Genomic DNA, 16,926 nt, shown 5'->3' with positions numbered 1-16,926 from the left:
CAGGGATGCCTCTGATCGAGTACACAGCATTCTGGAGGGGGAGGGCGAACAGCCAGATGTCGTGGTCCACATGGAGACCAAAGATATAGCTAGAAGTGGGGATAAGGTTTTGAAAAAAGAATATATGGAGTTAGGAAAGAAGTTAAAAAGCAGGACCTCAGGGGTGGTAATCTCGGGATTGCTGTCTGTGCCACGTGCTAGAGAGGGTAAGAATAGGAAGATGTGGTGGATGAATGCGTGGATAAAGAGTTGGTGCGAGGGCAGGGGTTCACATTTGTGGATCATTGGGATCTCTTCTGGGGAATGTCTGACCTGTACAAAAGGGACAGGGTGCACTTGAACTGAAGGGAGAACCAATATCCTGCCGGGCAGGTTTGCTTGAGCTGCTGACGAGGGTTTACACTAGGGGGAGGGGGGGGTGTAGGAATCAGAATGAAAGTGAGGAGATTAGGGTAGAATATTACCTTGATTTGAAGGGAGAGTGAAACTACAATGGTTGCAGGAGGGACATGATTGACAGCAAAATATTCCAGGATTCCGTTGTTTTAGGCATGATAGAACAGGGGGGATAAAAGGTGGAGGAGTTGCATTGCTTGTTAGAGAAAACATTACAGCTATTGGAGGAGAGATTGGAGGCTCATCCAGTGAGGCCTTATGAGGGTGGAAATGAGGAGTGGGAAAGGCATGAAAGCACTAAGGGGACTGTATTATAGGCTAGCTAATGGGCTGAGAGAATTAGAGGAGCAAATTTGTAAGGAGATTACATATGTGTGTAATAAACCTAAGGTGGTGATTATAGGAGATTTTAACATTCCACACATTGCCTGGGCCACCCATATTGTAAAAGGGCTGGATGGGTTTTTTTTTCAAATGTGTTCGGGGAAGTTTTCTAAATCAATACATAGAAGAACTGTCTAGAGAGGGGAAGTTTTGGATCTCCTATTAGGGAATAAGATAGGTCAAGTGACAGAGGTTTGTGTTGGGGAAACACTTTGGGTCTAGTGATCATAACACTATTAGTTTTAGGTTAATAATGGAGAAGGATAGGGCTGGGCCTAAGGTTGAGATACTCGATTGGAATAAAGCAAATTTTGAGGAGATGTGAAAGGATTTAGAGGGTGTGGATTGGGATAATTTATTTTCAGGGAAGGATGTAACAGATAAATGGAGGATATTCAAAGGGGAAATTTTGAAAGTACAGTGTCAGTATGTCCCTGTGAGGATTAAAGGTTAGAAAATATAGGGAGCCTTGATTTTTAAAGGATATTGGGAATTTGTTTCTGAGATGTGTACAACAGGTATAGACAACAGGGAATAGAGGAGGTGCTTGAGGCATAAAGGAGTGTAAAAAAATCTTAAGAAAGAAATTAGAAAGGCTAAAAGGATCTATGAGGTGGATTTGGCAGGCAAGGTAAAAATAAATCCAAAGGGTTTCTACAGCTACATTAAAAGTAATAGTGAGGGATAAAATTGGGCCCCTTGAGGATCAGAGGGGTTGGCTCTGTGAGGAGTCAGAGAGTTGGGGAAATTTTAAATGATTTTTTTCTTCAGTATTCACTAAGGAAAGGAATATTGAGCCAGGTGAAGTAAGGAACACTAGTAGTGAGGTCATAGACAATATACAGATTAATGAGGAAGTAGTATTGGCTATTTTAAAGAGAATAAAAATGGATAAATCTCTGGGTCCTGATAAGAAATTCCCTTGGACCCTAAGGGAAGTTAGTGTACAAATAGTGGGGGCTCTGACAAAATTTTAAAAATGTTATTGGTCACGGGGGAGTTGCAGGAGGGTAGCTCCTGTTGTCCCGCTGTTTAGAAAAAGGCTCCAAAAGTAAACCTGGTAATTATAGGCCTGTGAATCTGACATTGGTGGTGGGTAAATTAATGGAGAGTGTTCTTAGAGATCGTATATACAATTATTTGGAATGATAAGGATTGATTAGGAGTAATCAACGTGGTTTTGTACATGATAGATCAGGTTTAACAAATCTTATAGAGTTTTTTGAGGAATTTATGAGGAAGGTTGATGAGGGGAAGGTGTGGATGTTGTCTATATGGACTTTAGAAAGGCCTTTGACAAGGTTCCTCATAAGAGGTTACTTGGGAAGGTTCAAGCATTAGCTATTAATGTTGAATTAGTGAAATGGATTCAACAAGGGTTGGATGGGAGATGCCAGAGAGTAGTGATGGAAAATTGTTTGTCAAATTGGAGGCCAGTGACTAATGGAGTGCCTCAGGGAATGGTACGGGGTCTATTGTTGTTTGTCATATATATTAATGATCTAAATGAAAGGGCGGTAAACTGGATAAGCAAGTATGCAGATAATATGAAGATTGCTGGTGTTGTGGACAGTTAAGAAGGTTATTAAAACTTGCAGTAGGATATAGGACAGTTAGAAGAGTGGGCTGGAAGATGGCAGATGGAGTTTAATACTGTTAAATGTGAGGTGCTACATTTTGGTGGGACTAATCAGCAAAGGTTATACATGTTAAATGGTCGACAATTGAGGAGTGCAATAGAACAAAGGGATTTAGGAATTCTGGTACATAATTCCCTGGAAGTAGAGTCTCATGTAGATAGGGTAGTGAAGAAAACATTTGATATGTTGGCCTTCACAAATCAGAGTACTTGAATACAGGAGTTGGGATGTCATGCTGAAGTTGTATAAGGCATTGGTGAGGCCAAATTTGGAATACTATGTGCAGTTTTGGTCGCCGAATCATAGGAAGGATATAAACAGAATAGAGAGAGTGCAGAAGAGACTTACAAGAATGTTGCCTGGGTTTTAAGGTTTAAGTTCCAGGAAAAGGTTGAGCAGGCTGGAATTTTATTCTCTGGAGCATAGAAGATTGAGGGGTAATTTGATAGAAGTACTTAAAATTATGAGGGGGGCCAGATAAAGTCAATGTGGATAAGTGTTTTCCATTGAGAGTGGGGGAGATTCAAACAAGAGGACATGGACTGAGATTGAAGAGGGAAAAAGTTAGAGGAAACATGAGAGGGAATTTTTTCACTCAGTGGATGGTGGGAGTGTGCAATGCGCTTCTGGCCGAAGTAGTACATGCAGGTTCGCGAAAAGTTGGATATGTATATGGACAAGCGAGGTGTAGATGGTTATAGGCCGGATGCAGGTCAATGGGACTAAGTGGGAGTAGGTTTTCGGCATGGATTAGAAGGGCTGAACTGGCCTGTCTCTGCGCTGTAATTACGTAGTTATATCCGTTGTGACTGCAGCCTAGATTATGGCAACAAAAAGATAGAAGGGATTGCATTCTCCTATTTGGTGAATTGCAAATTGCAATGCAGCACCAATTGGTTTTAGATGAAATGCCAGATGATTGGAAGGCAGCAGTCTGGTATCCTTATAAGATCAGCAGGGATAGACTAGGTTATTAGCTAGGTAATCTAACATCTGTGGAAGGAAAATTACTGGAATAAATCCTGAGGGACAGAAAAAAATGGTGGTGTTATTGAAAGTATGAAAGTATTATTATGTTACAGGATAACATTAATCAGCTATTAAGTTGGAAAGAGCAATAGCAGAAGGAATGTAATGTGCAAGGTAATGGATTTTGGGGTAGTGTTAGAAGTAAAGGGCACACCATGAATGGTAAGACCTTAGGGTTACCTTGATGTGCAGATCCAAAGATTTCTGAAGATGTCATCACAAGTAGGTAACGTGGTGAAGAAGGTACATGGGATGTTTGTCTTCATTAGCCAGGGTAGAGAGAATCGGAGGAGGTCTTGGTACAGCTTGACTATAGTAAGCAGTTCTGGTCACTACACTACAGGAAGGATATTCTTGTGATGGAGACGGTATAAAGAACAGTCACCACTATACTGGAGATGCAGGAATCTGAAGCCAAATACAATCTGCTGGAGGAACCCAGCAGGTCAAGCCACATCAGTGGGAGAAAAAGAATAGGCGATAACCATATAACCATTTACAGCACAGAAAGAGGCCTGTTCGGCCCTTTTAGTCCATGCTGAACAATTTCTCCCACCTAGTCCCACTGACCCGTATTCGGCCCATAACCCTTCATACCTCTCCTGTCCATATACCTATCCAACTTTCCTTAAATATTAATATTGGTCTCGCTTCTACCACCTCTGCTGGAAGTTCATTCCATATCCCCACCACACTCTGCGTGAAGAAATTCCCCCTCATGTTTCCACTAAACTTTTCCCCTTTTACCCTCAATCCATGTCCTCTTGTTTGAATCTCCCCTACTCTCAATGGAAAAAAATCCTATCTACATTGACTCTATCTGTCCCCCTTATAATTTTGAATATCAAATCACCCCTCATTCATCTACGCTCCAGGAAATAAAGTCCCAGCCTGCTCAACCTTTCCTTGTAACTCAAACCCTGAAACCCCAGCAACATTCTCGTAAACCTCCTCTGCACTCTCTCTATGTTTATATCTTTCCTTTAATTCAGCGACCAAAACTGCACATAATATTCCAAATTTGGCCTCACCAACGCCTTATACAACTTCAACATAACATCCCAACTCCTGTATTCTATACTCTGATTTATGAAAGTCAACATACCAAATGCCTTTTTCACCACCCTATCTACATGTGATTCAACTTTTAGGGAATTATGTACCATGACTCCTCAATCTCTTTGCTCCACTGCACTCCTCAATTGTCTACCATTTAATGTGTATGACCTGTATTGATTAGTCCTACCAAAATGTAGCTCCTCACATTTATCAGTATTACACTCCATCTGCCATCTTCCAGCCCACAATTCTAACTGTCCTATATCACCCTGTAAGCTTTGATAATCTTCCTATAGTTGCGTTGAAATTCAAGGGTTTCAGCTGGAAATGTCGACCACTTACTTTTCCACCCACTGATGATGCTTGACCTACTGAGATCTCCCAGTAGACTGTGTTTGGCTCCACCAGTAAATTGCCTGGATTGGAGGGGTGTAGATATAAGGAGAGATTAGATAGGCTGGGTTTGTTTTCCCTGGATCCATGGAGGTTCAGGGAAGACCCGATAAAATAATATCAAACTACAAGGGGCATATATAGGGCAGGAGTGCCAAAAACAAGAGGGTAGATGTTTAAGGAGAGGGAGGGATTTTAAAGGGAGTCTAGTATGAAAGTTTGTTTTACACATAGAGTGGTTGATATCTGAAAGGTGCTGCCAGAGGAGAAGTCAGATACAAACACTGGCATTTTTATACATTGTCTCCTCATTTCAGGGCCCCATAATATTTGGGACATATGGTTTCACGGGTGTTTGTGATTACTCAGGTATGCTTAATTGTTTCATTGGTGCAGGTATAAGAGAGCTAGGTTTGCTTTGAAGCTTTTGAACACCTTTGGAGTCTGTACAGGCAGTCCCCAGATAATGAACGGAATTTTGTTACCTGAGTCTGTCCATAAGCTGAATTTGTACGTAAGGCGGAACAGGTACTTATGGTTCTTATTTAGCATTCATGAGGTAATATTACACGCATTTATGTGTAGCACAAATGGGAGCACAATTATGTGCATGCATCAATTGGGGAACAACCCGTTTGAAAGTACGAGTTGTTCGTAACCCAGACGTTCGTAACCCACGGACTGCCTGAAGTTACCATTTTTCTACATGAGGACCAGAGCTGTGCCAATGAAAGTCAAAGAAGCAATTTTAGGTTGAAAAACAAAAATGAAACAGTAACCTTAGGATCCCCAAAATCAACAGTTTGGAACATCGTCAAGAAGAAAGAGTTTACTGGTGAGCTCAGTAATCGCAAAGGAACTGGTTTTCCAAGGAAGAACGCTACTGCAGATGATAAATGAATTCTCATCATAAAGAAGAAAAATCCCCCAAACATATTTCTGACAGATCAGAAACATTCTTCAAGATGCAGGTGTGGATGTGCCGATGATTAGTATTCTCAGTAGTCTTCATGAACAGAACTACAGAGTCTACACTGCAAGATGCAAACCATGGCAAAGGTGGTATGTTTTGGATCTTGGACAGTTCCTTTACGTCTGCACACTTTCCTCTTTCCATCATTCTGATTCAGGTTAATCTGGGTTTCAACTGTCCACAAGACCTTTTCTATAATTCTGCAGGCTCTTTTAAAAACTTCTTGGCAAACCATTCTTTCTGTGGTTAATTAGTGGTTTGCATCTTGCAGTGTATGGTGCCCTGGAATGACTATGTATAAAAAGTGCTGTAATTTCTACATGGTGAAACCAAAATTTATACAAATAACCTTGAATAAATGCACTTTAATTACATGTGAATTGTTTGATTATGAATTTAAAAGTGTGGTGCACAGAGGCAAATAAAGGAAAAAAGGTGCTTTTGTCCCAAACATTATGGGGGGCTTGTACGTGCATAAAAATATAAAATAAATATGCACAAATGCTCTGAAATAATTTACACAATGTCGTTTAAAGATACTGAAGGTTTCAGGAAGCTGTTCATCAACCTCACAGCTTGCGTGAGGAAGCTATTTCCCAGCCTAGCAGTCCTTATTTTGATGCTTCTGTACCTGCTACATGATGGTAGTAGGTCAAAGATACTGGATATAAGTCAGACTCTGCAATTTGGATAGCTATGGTAATCATTCGTCTAAATAGCAGAGCAAAACAATTTGGTCTCATTCCTACTATCTTTAAAAGACTGAAATGCAAGTGTGTTCCATTGTTCTGCTTTATCAAGAAAATAGCCTTAAAATGGTTGTTGACATTGACCAACTTGAAGTTTTCAATAATTCATTTTACTCCAATTTCCAACTGATGTATAAAACTGATTTGAACTTGTTTTGCAGTACATATGATTGATTACCTGCTGTGTAATGGTATCCCAGGGTCCGTGCGAAAGGCTTTCTTGGTAACAATCATGAACACTCTCCCAAATTTCTTTCAATGCAAGAGGTCTGCCATCTAGAATATTTCAAGAAATGAGAAGTTCTATTATGTACGCCTGTCAGTGAATTATAACTCCAAGTTGATACTTTATGAAATGTATTCTGTGAAATCTTGTTAATTACTTAAAAATACATATTGAAAACTCAATGAAATCAGTTGTAATTCAAACATTTTATCAACTTTTCAGTAATTTATCAGAAGAATATAATTTCAATAATTACAGTATAAGAACACAAAACTTCAGCAACTTCCTTGAGAGCAATAAGATTTAATGTTGCGTATGGGTTAATTATTCAAGCGAACACTGATATGCCAAAGAGTACAATGTTAACACAGCTGTTTTCCACACTGGAAGAGACATTAGGCTAAAATAACAGTGACTGATGCTGGGTAGAAATCGGGATGCCTTCAATATTGATCAGGATCAAATTCTGCAAAAGTGTCCTTTCCTCTTTCTGAATCAAGAGTAAGGTCAGACTTCAGCAAGCATCAGTATCTCTCTCAACAGACCCAGATTTCCATTTGATTCTCACTGTAAAAGTCTGCATTTCTGATGTAAATTATTATTCAAATTACACCCTGAAAGAAGCTGAATAACAGGCCAGACCTTCCGTGACCCCAGGACCAGTGATCATTTGCCTTCTGCCGCAAAGTTCCGACGAGGCCCTCAGCACAGTCATCCATGGAGCGCAATCTCCAGCATTTCATCAAGGTCTTACAGTGTGTGGGTTCATGGTCAGAGCAAGTGATAGGTTGGACTGGCCAAACCTCTGCCCATGGCATGGCTGCACCCTGGCTTCAGTGTCATCCCCTGTGCAGGTCCTTAACTCTCACAGTCAACAACACTGATGACATTCACATACTAAACAAAAACAGAACGACTGAAGCAAATCTAAACACTAAAAACAAGAACTATTTGCCATTTTCCAACGAGACACTGTCTGCCATTCAGGTTGAAATGGTACTTGTGTGCTTGCATCAATAAGCTCATCAGACAAACTTTCCAACCTCAGAGTTGGCATGCTTGCTGAGGACTGGGTTCTTCCATTGGACTTGAGCAGTCCATCAAATGGACAGCTGCTACTAAAAATTACTGCCTAAGGCTCAAGCCAGCATGCAAACTGGGATTTCCACAGGGACACCCTGGTTAGCACTGGCGTCAGAGCGAAAGATCTGTCTGATTAAAAGGAAAACGTGTTTACACTCTGCTCAGAATGATCAGATGGATCTGACTACATTTAATCCTCTGACAATATATGATGTGGGGTTGGGGGTGGAACCATACTTTGCAAAATGGTGCATTTCCTGTTTTTACTCCATTTTAGATAATAATCTGTATTTTAACACTTCAGAACCAACCACTGAGTTGGAGAACGAATGGGCCGGGTACTTTATATGAATTCATTGGACTTTATTGTCTTGAAAGAACCTATTCAGCCTAATGGGTTTATGTTGGTGTTTACATAGGAATTCTTCCACTTCAGTTCATTCATTTGACAGGTCATTCTTTTCTGGAGAAAAATGAGAGGAATGAGGCCTCACGTGATGATGTTCAAGAAGATTTATATGCGCAAATGTGACTGAAGGATGTGATTGAGAAAGATGAGCTGGGACAACGGGGTGGGAGGCAGAGTGGTGTGGGAGGTCTGGGCAGGAAGTCCAGCAGAGAAGCAGGGGAGGGTAGGAGATGAAATGTGGGAGGGAGGCAAGTGCACCAGGAAATCCAGGGCAGAGGCAGGATAAGCACTGAGAGCTAGGGAAGGCAAGACGGGACAGCAAAGCTGGAATGTGGATAATGATAACAATAAACTGGGCTCAGTCAGGTGCTGCGATGCTTTATCAAAGCCAGAGAATGAAGGAGAAGATGTTGCTTTTGAGTCCAATGATCAGGGAGCATTATGTGAAAAGCACATGTACGAGCGCAAAGGACCCCAAAACCCAGCAGCAATAGATATTCACCATGACAAGTAGTTACTTAAACAAAAGTTGTTTTTAATTATCTTTAAACATGAAAACAGAATCAAACTTTAACTTATGACTATTAACTTAACTAACCCAACTTAACCCCCTTCTAATTCTAAGTTCACATGTATGTAATGTGTGTGTAAATTTAACACAGTTCTTTGGTTCACAGTTCAATCTCACTTCTCATTCTTCTAACTTCTCTGGTTGGAGGCAATTCTTACAATGTGCACAGAATTTAACATGTATAAAGTTCACCAGGCTTTGGTGCTCAGAAGGTAAATGTTTACCACTCAGGAAGGTTCTTGTAGGTTTGCAGAGAGAGAGAGAGATGTATTATTCCAGGATTTCCACAACTGAGGTATCACTAACAGTTACCTCAATGTCTTGCTAATGAAACTTGCCCCATCAGGGTTCTCCAGATGATAACCTCTTTCTTTCAGGCCATCACAGAGTTCCTTTCTGTTCCACTTATTCCAAGTCAAACATCAGACAGATAGCACTTCCAGCCATCTGCCACTCTGGAGCTTCTGTTTCAGTTCCAACAAGCTTCTCCTGGCTTGTTACAACTTTCCTGTGTCACACACAAAGACTCCCTTCTATCTCTCTCTCTCTCTATCTGTGATTCAAAATGCCAGCGGCATGTCCTTCTCTCTCTCTCACTTACAAAACCCCCGTCCTTCTCCAGCAAACAATAGGAGTCAGTCTTTTTTTTTGTCCATCTGTTGTTTTTGATGAACAATAACCTCTCAATGACCTAGCACTTTTCAGAGAGGTCAAAAGCCTTGCAAAAAAGTCCAAAATAGACAACCTTGCTCTGGTTGTTCTTCCAAGACAATAGTCCATTCATTTCATAACATTATTTCAATTAGCGTCTACTTGTAAAATGTGCATAGCATTCTCCATAATTTCTGTAAAGTCAATGAATATGAATTCTTCAGTATTTCAAATAAGATCTGTTTTAAAGTGTGTGCATGTAACCTACTCTAATTTTACCAATTTATCTTCCAAAAAAATTCCCAAATATTCTATCACACACATATGAAGATGAAAAGAGAGGGGAAAGAGGCCAGGAATGATTGGTTGGAGAACTAGGTAGAATGAATAAGTTGAACAAACAAGGGTGGCATGGTTAACATGGAGGGCGGCACAGATAGCATAGTGATTAGCGCAATGCTGTTACAGCACCAGTGACTAGGGTTCGAATCTGTTGCTGTCTGTAAGGAGTTTGTACGTTCTCCCCATCTCTGCGTGAGTTTCCTCCAGGTGGGATTTCCTCCTACCCTTCAAAACGTTCCGGGGTTGTTGGTCAATTGGCGGCACGGGTTCGTGGGCCAAAAGGGCCTGTTACCATGCTGCATGTTGAAATAACAGCTGGGGTTGAGGGAAAAACAAACTGTGCTATAGAAACTCAGCAGGTCACACAGCATGAACAGGAGATAAAATGCAACCAATGCTTCTTCAGTGCATTTCTGTATTGCAGAACAGAGAGTAAAATTTATTGTAAGAGGCATGTATTTTAAAATGGAAAAAGACACACTCCAGCAACAAAGACACAGTTGAATGCTGAGGCAAGTAAAATGACACAAGTTGAAGGTTATAGGCCTGTTCAAGTGTATGAAAGCCATTATAAGGAGAGCTGTGTGGGGGAGACGTATGCAACAGAGGAGCAGCACAAAGTTAAACTAAGATGGCAGGCAAGCCAAGAAAATATGATGAACAAAAGCAAAGAGAAGCATGTTCAAAAGCCAGAATGACGAGGACTAGAAAGGCGAATATATTAAAGAAAGTACAGTTTAAAACATTAGGCAGTTAAATGTTAAGTTAACTGAAGCTTAAAATCCATTTTAATTGAGCGTAACATACCCGAATAACAAGCTCTGAAATACAGCACAGGTGCCTGGTAACTGCTGGAGTAGACAACATGGTACTCGTATCGAATTAATTCGGACATCGTGACCTGGGCTTCTTCGGTGTCACCACTAACATTTTCCACCTGAAAACCAAGATAAAACATTGCTTAATGTTGTACGCTAACTTACATTGTAATTATAATTCCAAGTTCAGTGCATTAAATGATGAGATGTTGCTGAAGACAAAGTGTTGCAATATTTTATTTCATTATATCATTAAAACATTTTGACCAGAAGCTCTGCATAATTTAATTCCACTGCTTTCCAATAAAAACAACTTTAGCCTGCAATTCATTCAAATATTAAATACAAAGCATTTGTGAAAATATTTTGTTTTAAAATTGTGCACTCGTTCTACATATCACCACAATTGCTTTTACACTGAACATTTGTTTAAATGTGACCATGAACTGTTAAAGCAAATGCACAGAAACAGTTGGAAAAATCTGGGAAAAAAATGTATAAAATTTATCATTAGAACAAAGCATTTTTAAAAAAAGTTTATCTTGGAAATGTAGTTATTTTGAACTTGTTTCCCACCTGGGGCTGTACTTCCAGTAGGGTCAAAATTGGAAAGATAACAGCTGAAATAAAGCCTAATTTTTCATTGTCAACTTGCCCTTAAATTAGTAATAATTTGAGATGCAGTGCACACAATTGAAGTCTACGGGAAACATGACCTATCATTTATTCTTTTATTAAATAGGAAAATTGAAATTTCAAGCCATCCAACATTCATTCATGCATGTTAGGCACAGAGCCTTTGGAACGTAGAAGCTTTTCAATTTATTATGGAAGGGATGAAAGAAAGGCATGACGTTGTGGGCATAATGGATACATGGCTGAAGGAGAATCGCAGCTGGAAGCTCAGCATCCCAGGATACACATCCAATGAAAAAGACTGGCAAGTCGGAAGAGGGGGTGGTGTGGAAGTTTAACGAATATGCTTAACAAAGGGTTAATGAAATGGGGGAGAATATAGTTGCCTTGTAACATAGGTGAGAACTTCACTGCCTTCTAACATGACCTTCCCTTTGCTTTAGAGAGATAGAACGTAGTAAAACTAAATAAAAGAAGTAAGCACATGCTGTTTTAGCCAGCTTGCTGCAGACACCACAAGGGAACATAAATTGTAAAAACAGGAATCACCAGCTGTATGAAACTCGTGTGAAACTTGTAGGGTCTCATAAAAAAACCCTGCTCAAAGGTGTCTAAAAATGGGATCAATACTCTGTATGCTTTGAGTGGGGATCAGTGCAGAGAACGAGTTACTGAATTCTTTCTTTGTACTCCTCACTCCTGCTAGCATTAAACAGGGCTGAATAAAGGAAACTGTTGCACACTTAATTGGTTCTGTTGTTTATTCTATTATTAGTGCAAATTAATTTTCACAGTGGGGTGGCCCTGTTCGTAAAATATCCAATCAAATTCTGAGCAAGAAGGGACATAGACTAAGAGGATGTTGAATTCTTATAGGTAGAGTTGAGAAAATGCAAAGTTAAAGGCCTTAATGGGAGTGACAAATTACAAAGCTACAATGGAGGACTGGAAAATTGCAACTATCACTCCACTCTAAGGGAGAGGCGAAGGACAGGAATCTATAGGCCAATTAGCCTGACTTTAGTGGCAGGCAATATTCTAGAGTCTACTATTCAGGATGAGGTTTCGGAGTACTTAAAACAGGCTGGTTTCCTTCAGGGAGATCTTGCCTGACAAATCTGTTAGAATTCTTTGAGGAAGAACAAGCAGGAGATAGAAAGGAGAATCAATGGATGCTTTTTAATTTGGATTTTCTGAAGGCCTTTGACAGAAGAAGCTGCACATAAGGCTACTTAGTAAGATAGGAAGGCAGAGTATTCCAGCAAAGGTGCTAGCACGGGCGAAGGGCAAAGACTGGGAATTAAGGAGATGTTCTGCAGGGGTTGGTGTGGGGTCACCTTGTATGTAAATGACTTAGATGACCGAATTGATTGCTTTGTGGCCATGTTTGCGGTTGATCCAAAGAGGGCTGGAAGTGTTATGGAAGCAGGGAGTCTGTGGAGGGACTTGGACAGTTTGGGAAGATGGAGGAAGAAGTGGCTGAAATAATAGTGTTGGGAAGTGTATGGTCATGAACTTTGGAAGAAGAAATAAAGGCAGAGGCTATTTTCTAAATGGGGAGAAAATTCAGAAAGTGCCTTGGGAAGCCTAGTGCAGGATTCCCTAAAGGTAATATTTTAAATTAAATTAAATTTAGACATACCACATGGTAACAGGCCTTTCTGGCCAATGAGTCTGTGCCACCCAAATACCCCAAAATTAACCTAAAATCCCTGTACATTTAGAAGGGTGGGAGGAAACTGGAACACCTGGAGGAAACCCATGGAGATATGGGGAGAATATACAGACAGCACCAGATTCGAACCCATGTCGCTGGAGCTCTAACAGCGCTGCGCTGAATACTACACTAACAGGGCCGCCCAAACTTGCAAGTTGAGCCAGTAGTAAGGAAGGTAAATGTAATGCTAGCATTCATTTCAAGGGGAAAAGAATATAAAAGTAAAGATGCAATGCTTAGGCTTTAAAAGGCATTGGTCAGCCTACATCAAAATCAGAATTTATTGTCATGAATACACCCAATAACCTGGGCTCCATAACTGCCAGTGGCAACAAATTCCACAGATTTGCCATCCTCTGGCTGAAGAAGATCCTATGCCTAGTTCCAATGCAACTGGGGGGTGATGCATCCCAATACAGCAAACGGTTGCCCATGGTCCTCCTTGGTGATTGTACAACCATAAAAGGAGATTTAGGTTGTTTAGCAGCAGAGATGGTCTATGGCACCACTCTGACACTGCTTGATAAATATAATGGACTGGCTACTGTGACTAGGCCATTTGACCCAGCCAATTATGTTGACTGACAGATTGTTTATCTCTGGCCCTAAAGTTTTGTGATCTGGAGCGGTGGAATCACCGTCCTGATTGACCGTTTAAAACCAGTATATATCAAGAATCAGCCATCTACGTCACAATCTACACCAAAGAAATTTCAAGACCCCAGTCAATCCGATTAACCATCGCCTATGTTTCAGTACCGGACCATATCAGATGGGACTATCAACCCAACAAAGTGTTATGTGGCAGGTCAAATCCAAACAATCGCTACCTCGTAGGATTTGGAAGTTGCGTAGGGGAACTATCGCGGCTGCACTTATGCAGGCCTTGCGTAGAATTGGCTTAGGTCTTGCTGATGACGCATCAGTGTCAATGCTCAGGAAATATTAATGCACATGGACAGGATGGAACAAGGAGCAGAAAGAGCATTGCAGTTAATGCGCATTTGCGGGGCCGGAATGTGGTTTGTTAGGATGAAGAAATAAAGCGATGACATTGGATCTTTGCTAAAGACCACTATATGTGTCCTTTTATTGTGTGTATAGCACATATTAAGCAGTTGCTGCACACTCTCCCAATCTATCATTTGGAGATGACCAAGAATGTTAACAAATGATAATCAAAAAAACTGCAGATGCTGGAAACCTGAAATATTAGCAAAAAAGCAGAATCAGGCAGCATCTGTGAAATGAGAAATTTGCAAAGGTGCACACAAAGAAGTTGGAGAAAGGTGATTAAATCCCGGAGCAACAGTTATGGATTTCAATGACCACAATACCAATTGGTCAAAAGCGGAGAGAATTGAATTTTTACAATGAATAGAGAACTTCTTAGCAAGCCAAATATAAATTTACCCACCAAAGAAGAGTTTGCTATTGGATGAAGTAATGGGGCGTTTTGTTCTCATTCTGTTCTGCTCCAATTGTAGAATTGGACCTTGTGAGCTACAAACCATTGGACGTGCACTTGCATCAAAATATTTCAATTGTTCTTTACCCCGATGAGGAAGAGCCCTGCTAAAGTCTGAGAGATTGATCAAGTTTTCATTCTCTAACACTTGGAAGCTTTCATAAGCGATCAAGGAGTTTGCACCCTCTGTCAACACGAGTTCATTTCAGTGGAGTGGATGCCATTCTCCATCCAGTGGTCATTCTTGTCTCATCTTTGAAATTAAAATCTTGCTTGAGCCCAGGTTTGTAATAATATCTTACACATGAAATTCTGTAGGAAACCAAACTGTGCGGTTAAGTAACTCGTTTTTGAGGATACAGCCACCAACTCCTTCCATTAGTTGCTTTGATTGTGTGGCTTTTATTGTGGTACTTGGCCAGGATTAATAAATGAAAGATGTTTTCCATATTGTTTGATAGATGCTGATTTTATTATCATATTAAGCAGTTTGAGGTGTGGTTACTTCTGAAGCAATGATCTCTGCTACCAAAATATTGATGGATGTGAATAGTGAACTAAATTCTCCCTTGATTGAACTGGAGAGATTGGCCAAAGATTTGCTTCAGGGAGAGTGGAGATTAAAAAAAAAGGCATTAAGAAGACACTTGGAACTTGTGTCTGAAGGAGGATCTTCAATTCAGTTGTGCCTTTTTGTGCTTGTGCTCAGGCTTTTCTGTTTAAATATAAAAAGTAATTCAGGATACCACTGGATTATGTGTTTATATAATTGTCATTGATATAGCTTCAGTGGTTTTGGTAAAGTTGCTTCTTTCTTTTAATTATGCATCATTATTTGCATTGGATGATTCAAGGCTTCAGAGCTTTGACTTAATCCACTAATTTTGGGATCATTTCAATGTGTAAAAAACCTTTTCATTCTTTATATTGCACATATTCTCTTCCCCAACCTCTTCACTCTCTCTTCCCCAACCCAACAAGTCAATTGACCCCTTACCCCTCTGCATTGACCTTAAGCTCTGGTATTCCTTCCTACAAGATTACTTATAAAACTTAGATCTTACCAAGTTTGCTCAAACATCTCTTCACATTTCGTGGTGAAGCAGTTTGTCACATTTTACTCTTCACTCTCTCTTCCCCAACCCACCAAGTCAATTGACCCCTTACCCCTCTGCATTGACCTTAAGCTCTGGTATTCCTTCCTACAAGATTACTTATAAAACTTAGATCTTACCAAGTTTTCCCAAACTTCTCTTCACATTTCATGGTGAAGCAGTTTGTCACATTTTACTCCATTAAAGGTGAATGTCAATGCAAGCTGCCGTGGTCAGACTCGACAATTGTAGGAAACCTTGCTCCCATAACGGTTTGTTTCAAAGCATGCCTGCAAGTTGTGTTTTGCAGATTTATACTGTTCACACTAAATTTTCTGAAGGAGCTTTTCTATATTCGTCAACGAACAAGAATTGGCAGTTTAGTTTGATGGTGATTGATGATTTAGATAGTTGTTGAGATAGTTATATTCAACACTTACCCACACTGCTTCACTGCTGCGCTCTTACAATCCCATGTCAGTTAAGGTGCTGGAAACAGCAAATAACTCAATAATGATGAGGCTTCGTCTCGGACAGTTTACAGAGTGGTTGTGCATGCCCATGTTATAAGACTGGAACATGACTGATTGCACTCAGAGACTAGTGAGGAGTACAAACACGCTTTTAAGAGCTTATAATCAATGGCTGGAAGATACAATAGTCCTCAGGTGAATCTGAGGTAAGGCGGGAAAACCAGGGTTTATATTGGGGTAGATGGGGGAGGAGCCAGCCATCTGAACAATACATAGACAGTGAATTCCAGTTCACTGCATTCACCCCTTCCTTCAGAATTGAGCCTGCGGCTGAAAAACAGAGACCATTCATTCAAAAAAAAAACTTAATACTTTACAAATATTTCCAAGTTAAGTCTGTCAGGGGTCTGGTAATTCTGGTTGAGCAGCGCAGTACTGCAGGACTTTGGGCTCTGTCGTACAGGGTTAGTGGGTCTCAAGGGCTCTGGTTCAGGTCATGGGGAGGATTGGACCACTTCCCAAGCAGTGAGTGGGGTACTCAGTAGTTCCTGGCTCAATTGAGGCATTGGATCCTCAGTTCTGGCAAGTGCCAGGTCTTTGAGACGGTGTTCTTTCATCCGTCAGGGTACACCACATTGAATTGGTGTGCAGCAGGTGCACCCTCTCGACTCTGGTGCCATTAGCCAAGCTGGGTAGGCAGTCCTCTGGGCAGAGGAGCGATTTTATGGCGTGGAGCACCATGGGTAGGACTTCTTGCCAGTGTGAGTCTGGAAGGCCTTTGGAACGGAGAGCCAATTTCATGGCCTTCCATAACC

General features: G+C 40.6%; 1 protein-coding gene across 1 annotated transcript in view; it reads right to left on the bottom strand.

The window, feature by feature from the left end:
* atg10 (ATG10 autophagy related 10 homolog (S. cerevisiae)) overlaps positions 1-16,926 on the bottom strand; it is a 218,221-nt gene that overhangs the window by 45,701 nt on the left and 155,594 nt on the right. The window contains exons 6-7 of the mRNA XM_069936411.1: positions 10,713-10,842; positions 6,802-6,899 (exon numbers count right to left, since the gene is read on the bottom strand). Of these exons, the coding sequence (XP_069792512.1) occupies positions 6,802-6,899; positions 10,713-10,842 (228 nt within the window). The remainder of the gene's footprint in view (positions 1-6,801; positions 6,900-10,712; positions 10,843-16,926) is intronic.

Source organism: Narcine bancroftii, chromosome 1 (genome assembly GCF_036971445.1).
Source record: "Narcine bancroftii isolate sNarBan1 chromosome 1, sNarBan1.hap1, whole genome shotgun sequence".
NCBI lineage: Eukaryota > Metazoa > Chordata > Chondrichthyes > Torpediniformes > Narcinidae > Narcine > Narcine bancroftii.
The sequence above is the reverse complement of the archived record's forward strand: the minus strand, read 5'-3'. Positions and strand labels throughout refer to the sequence as shown.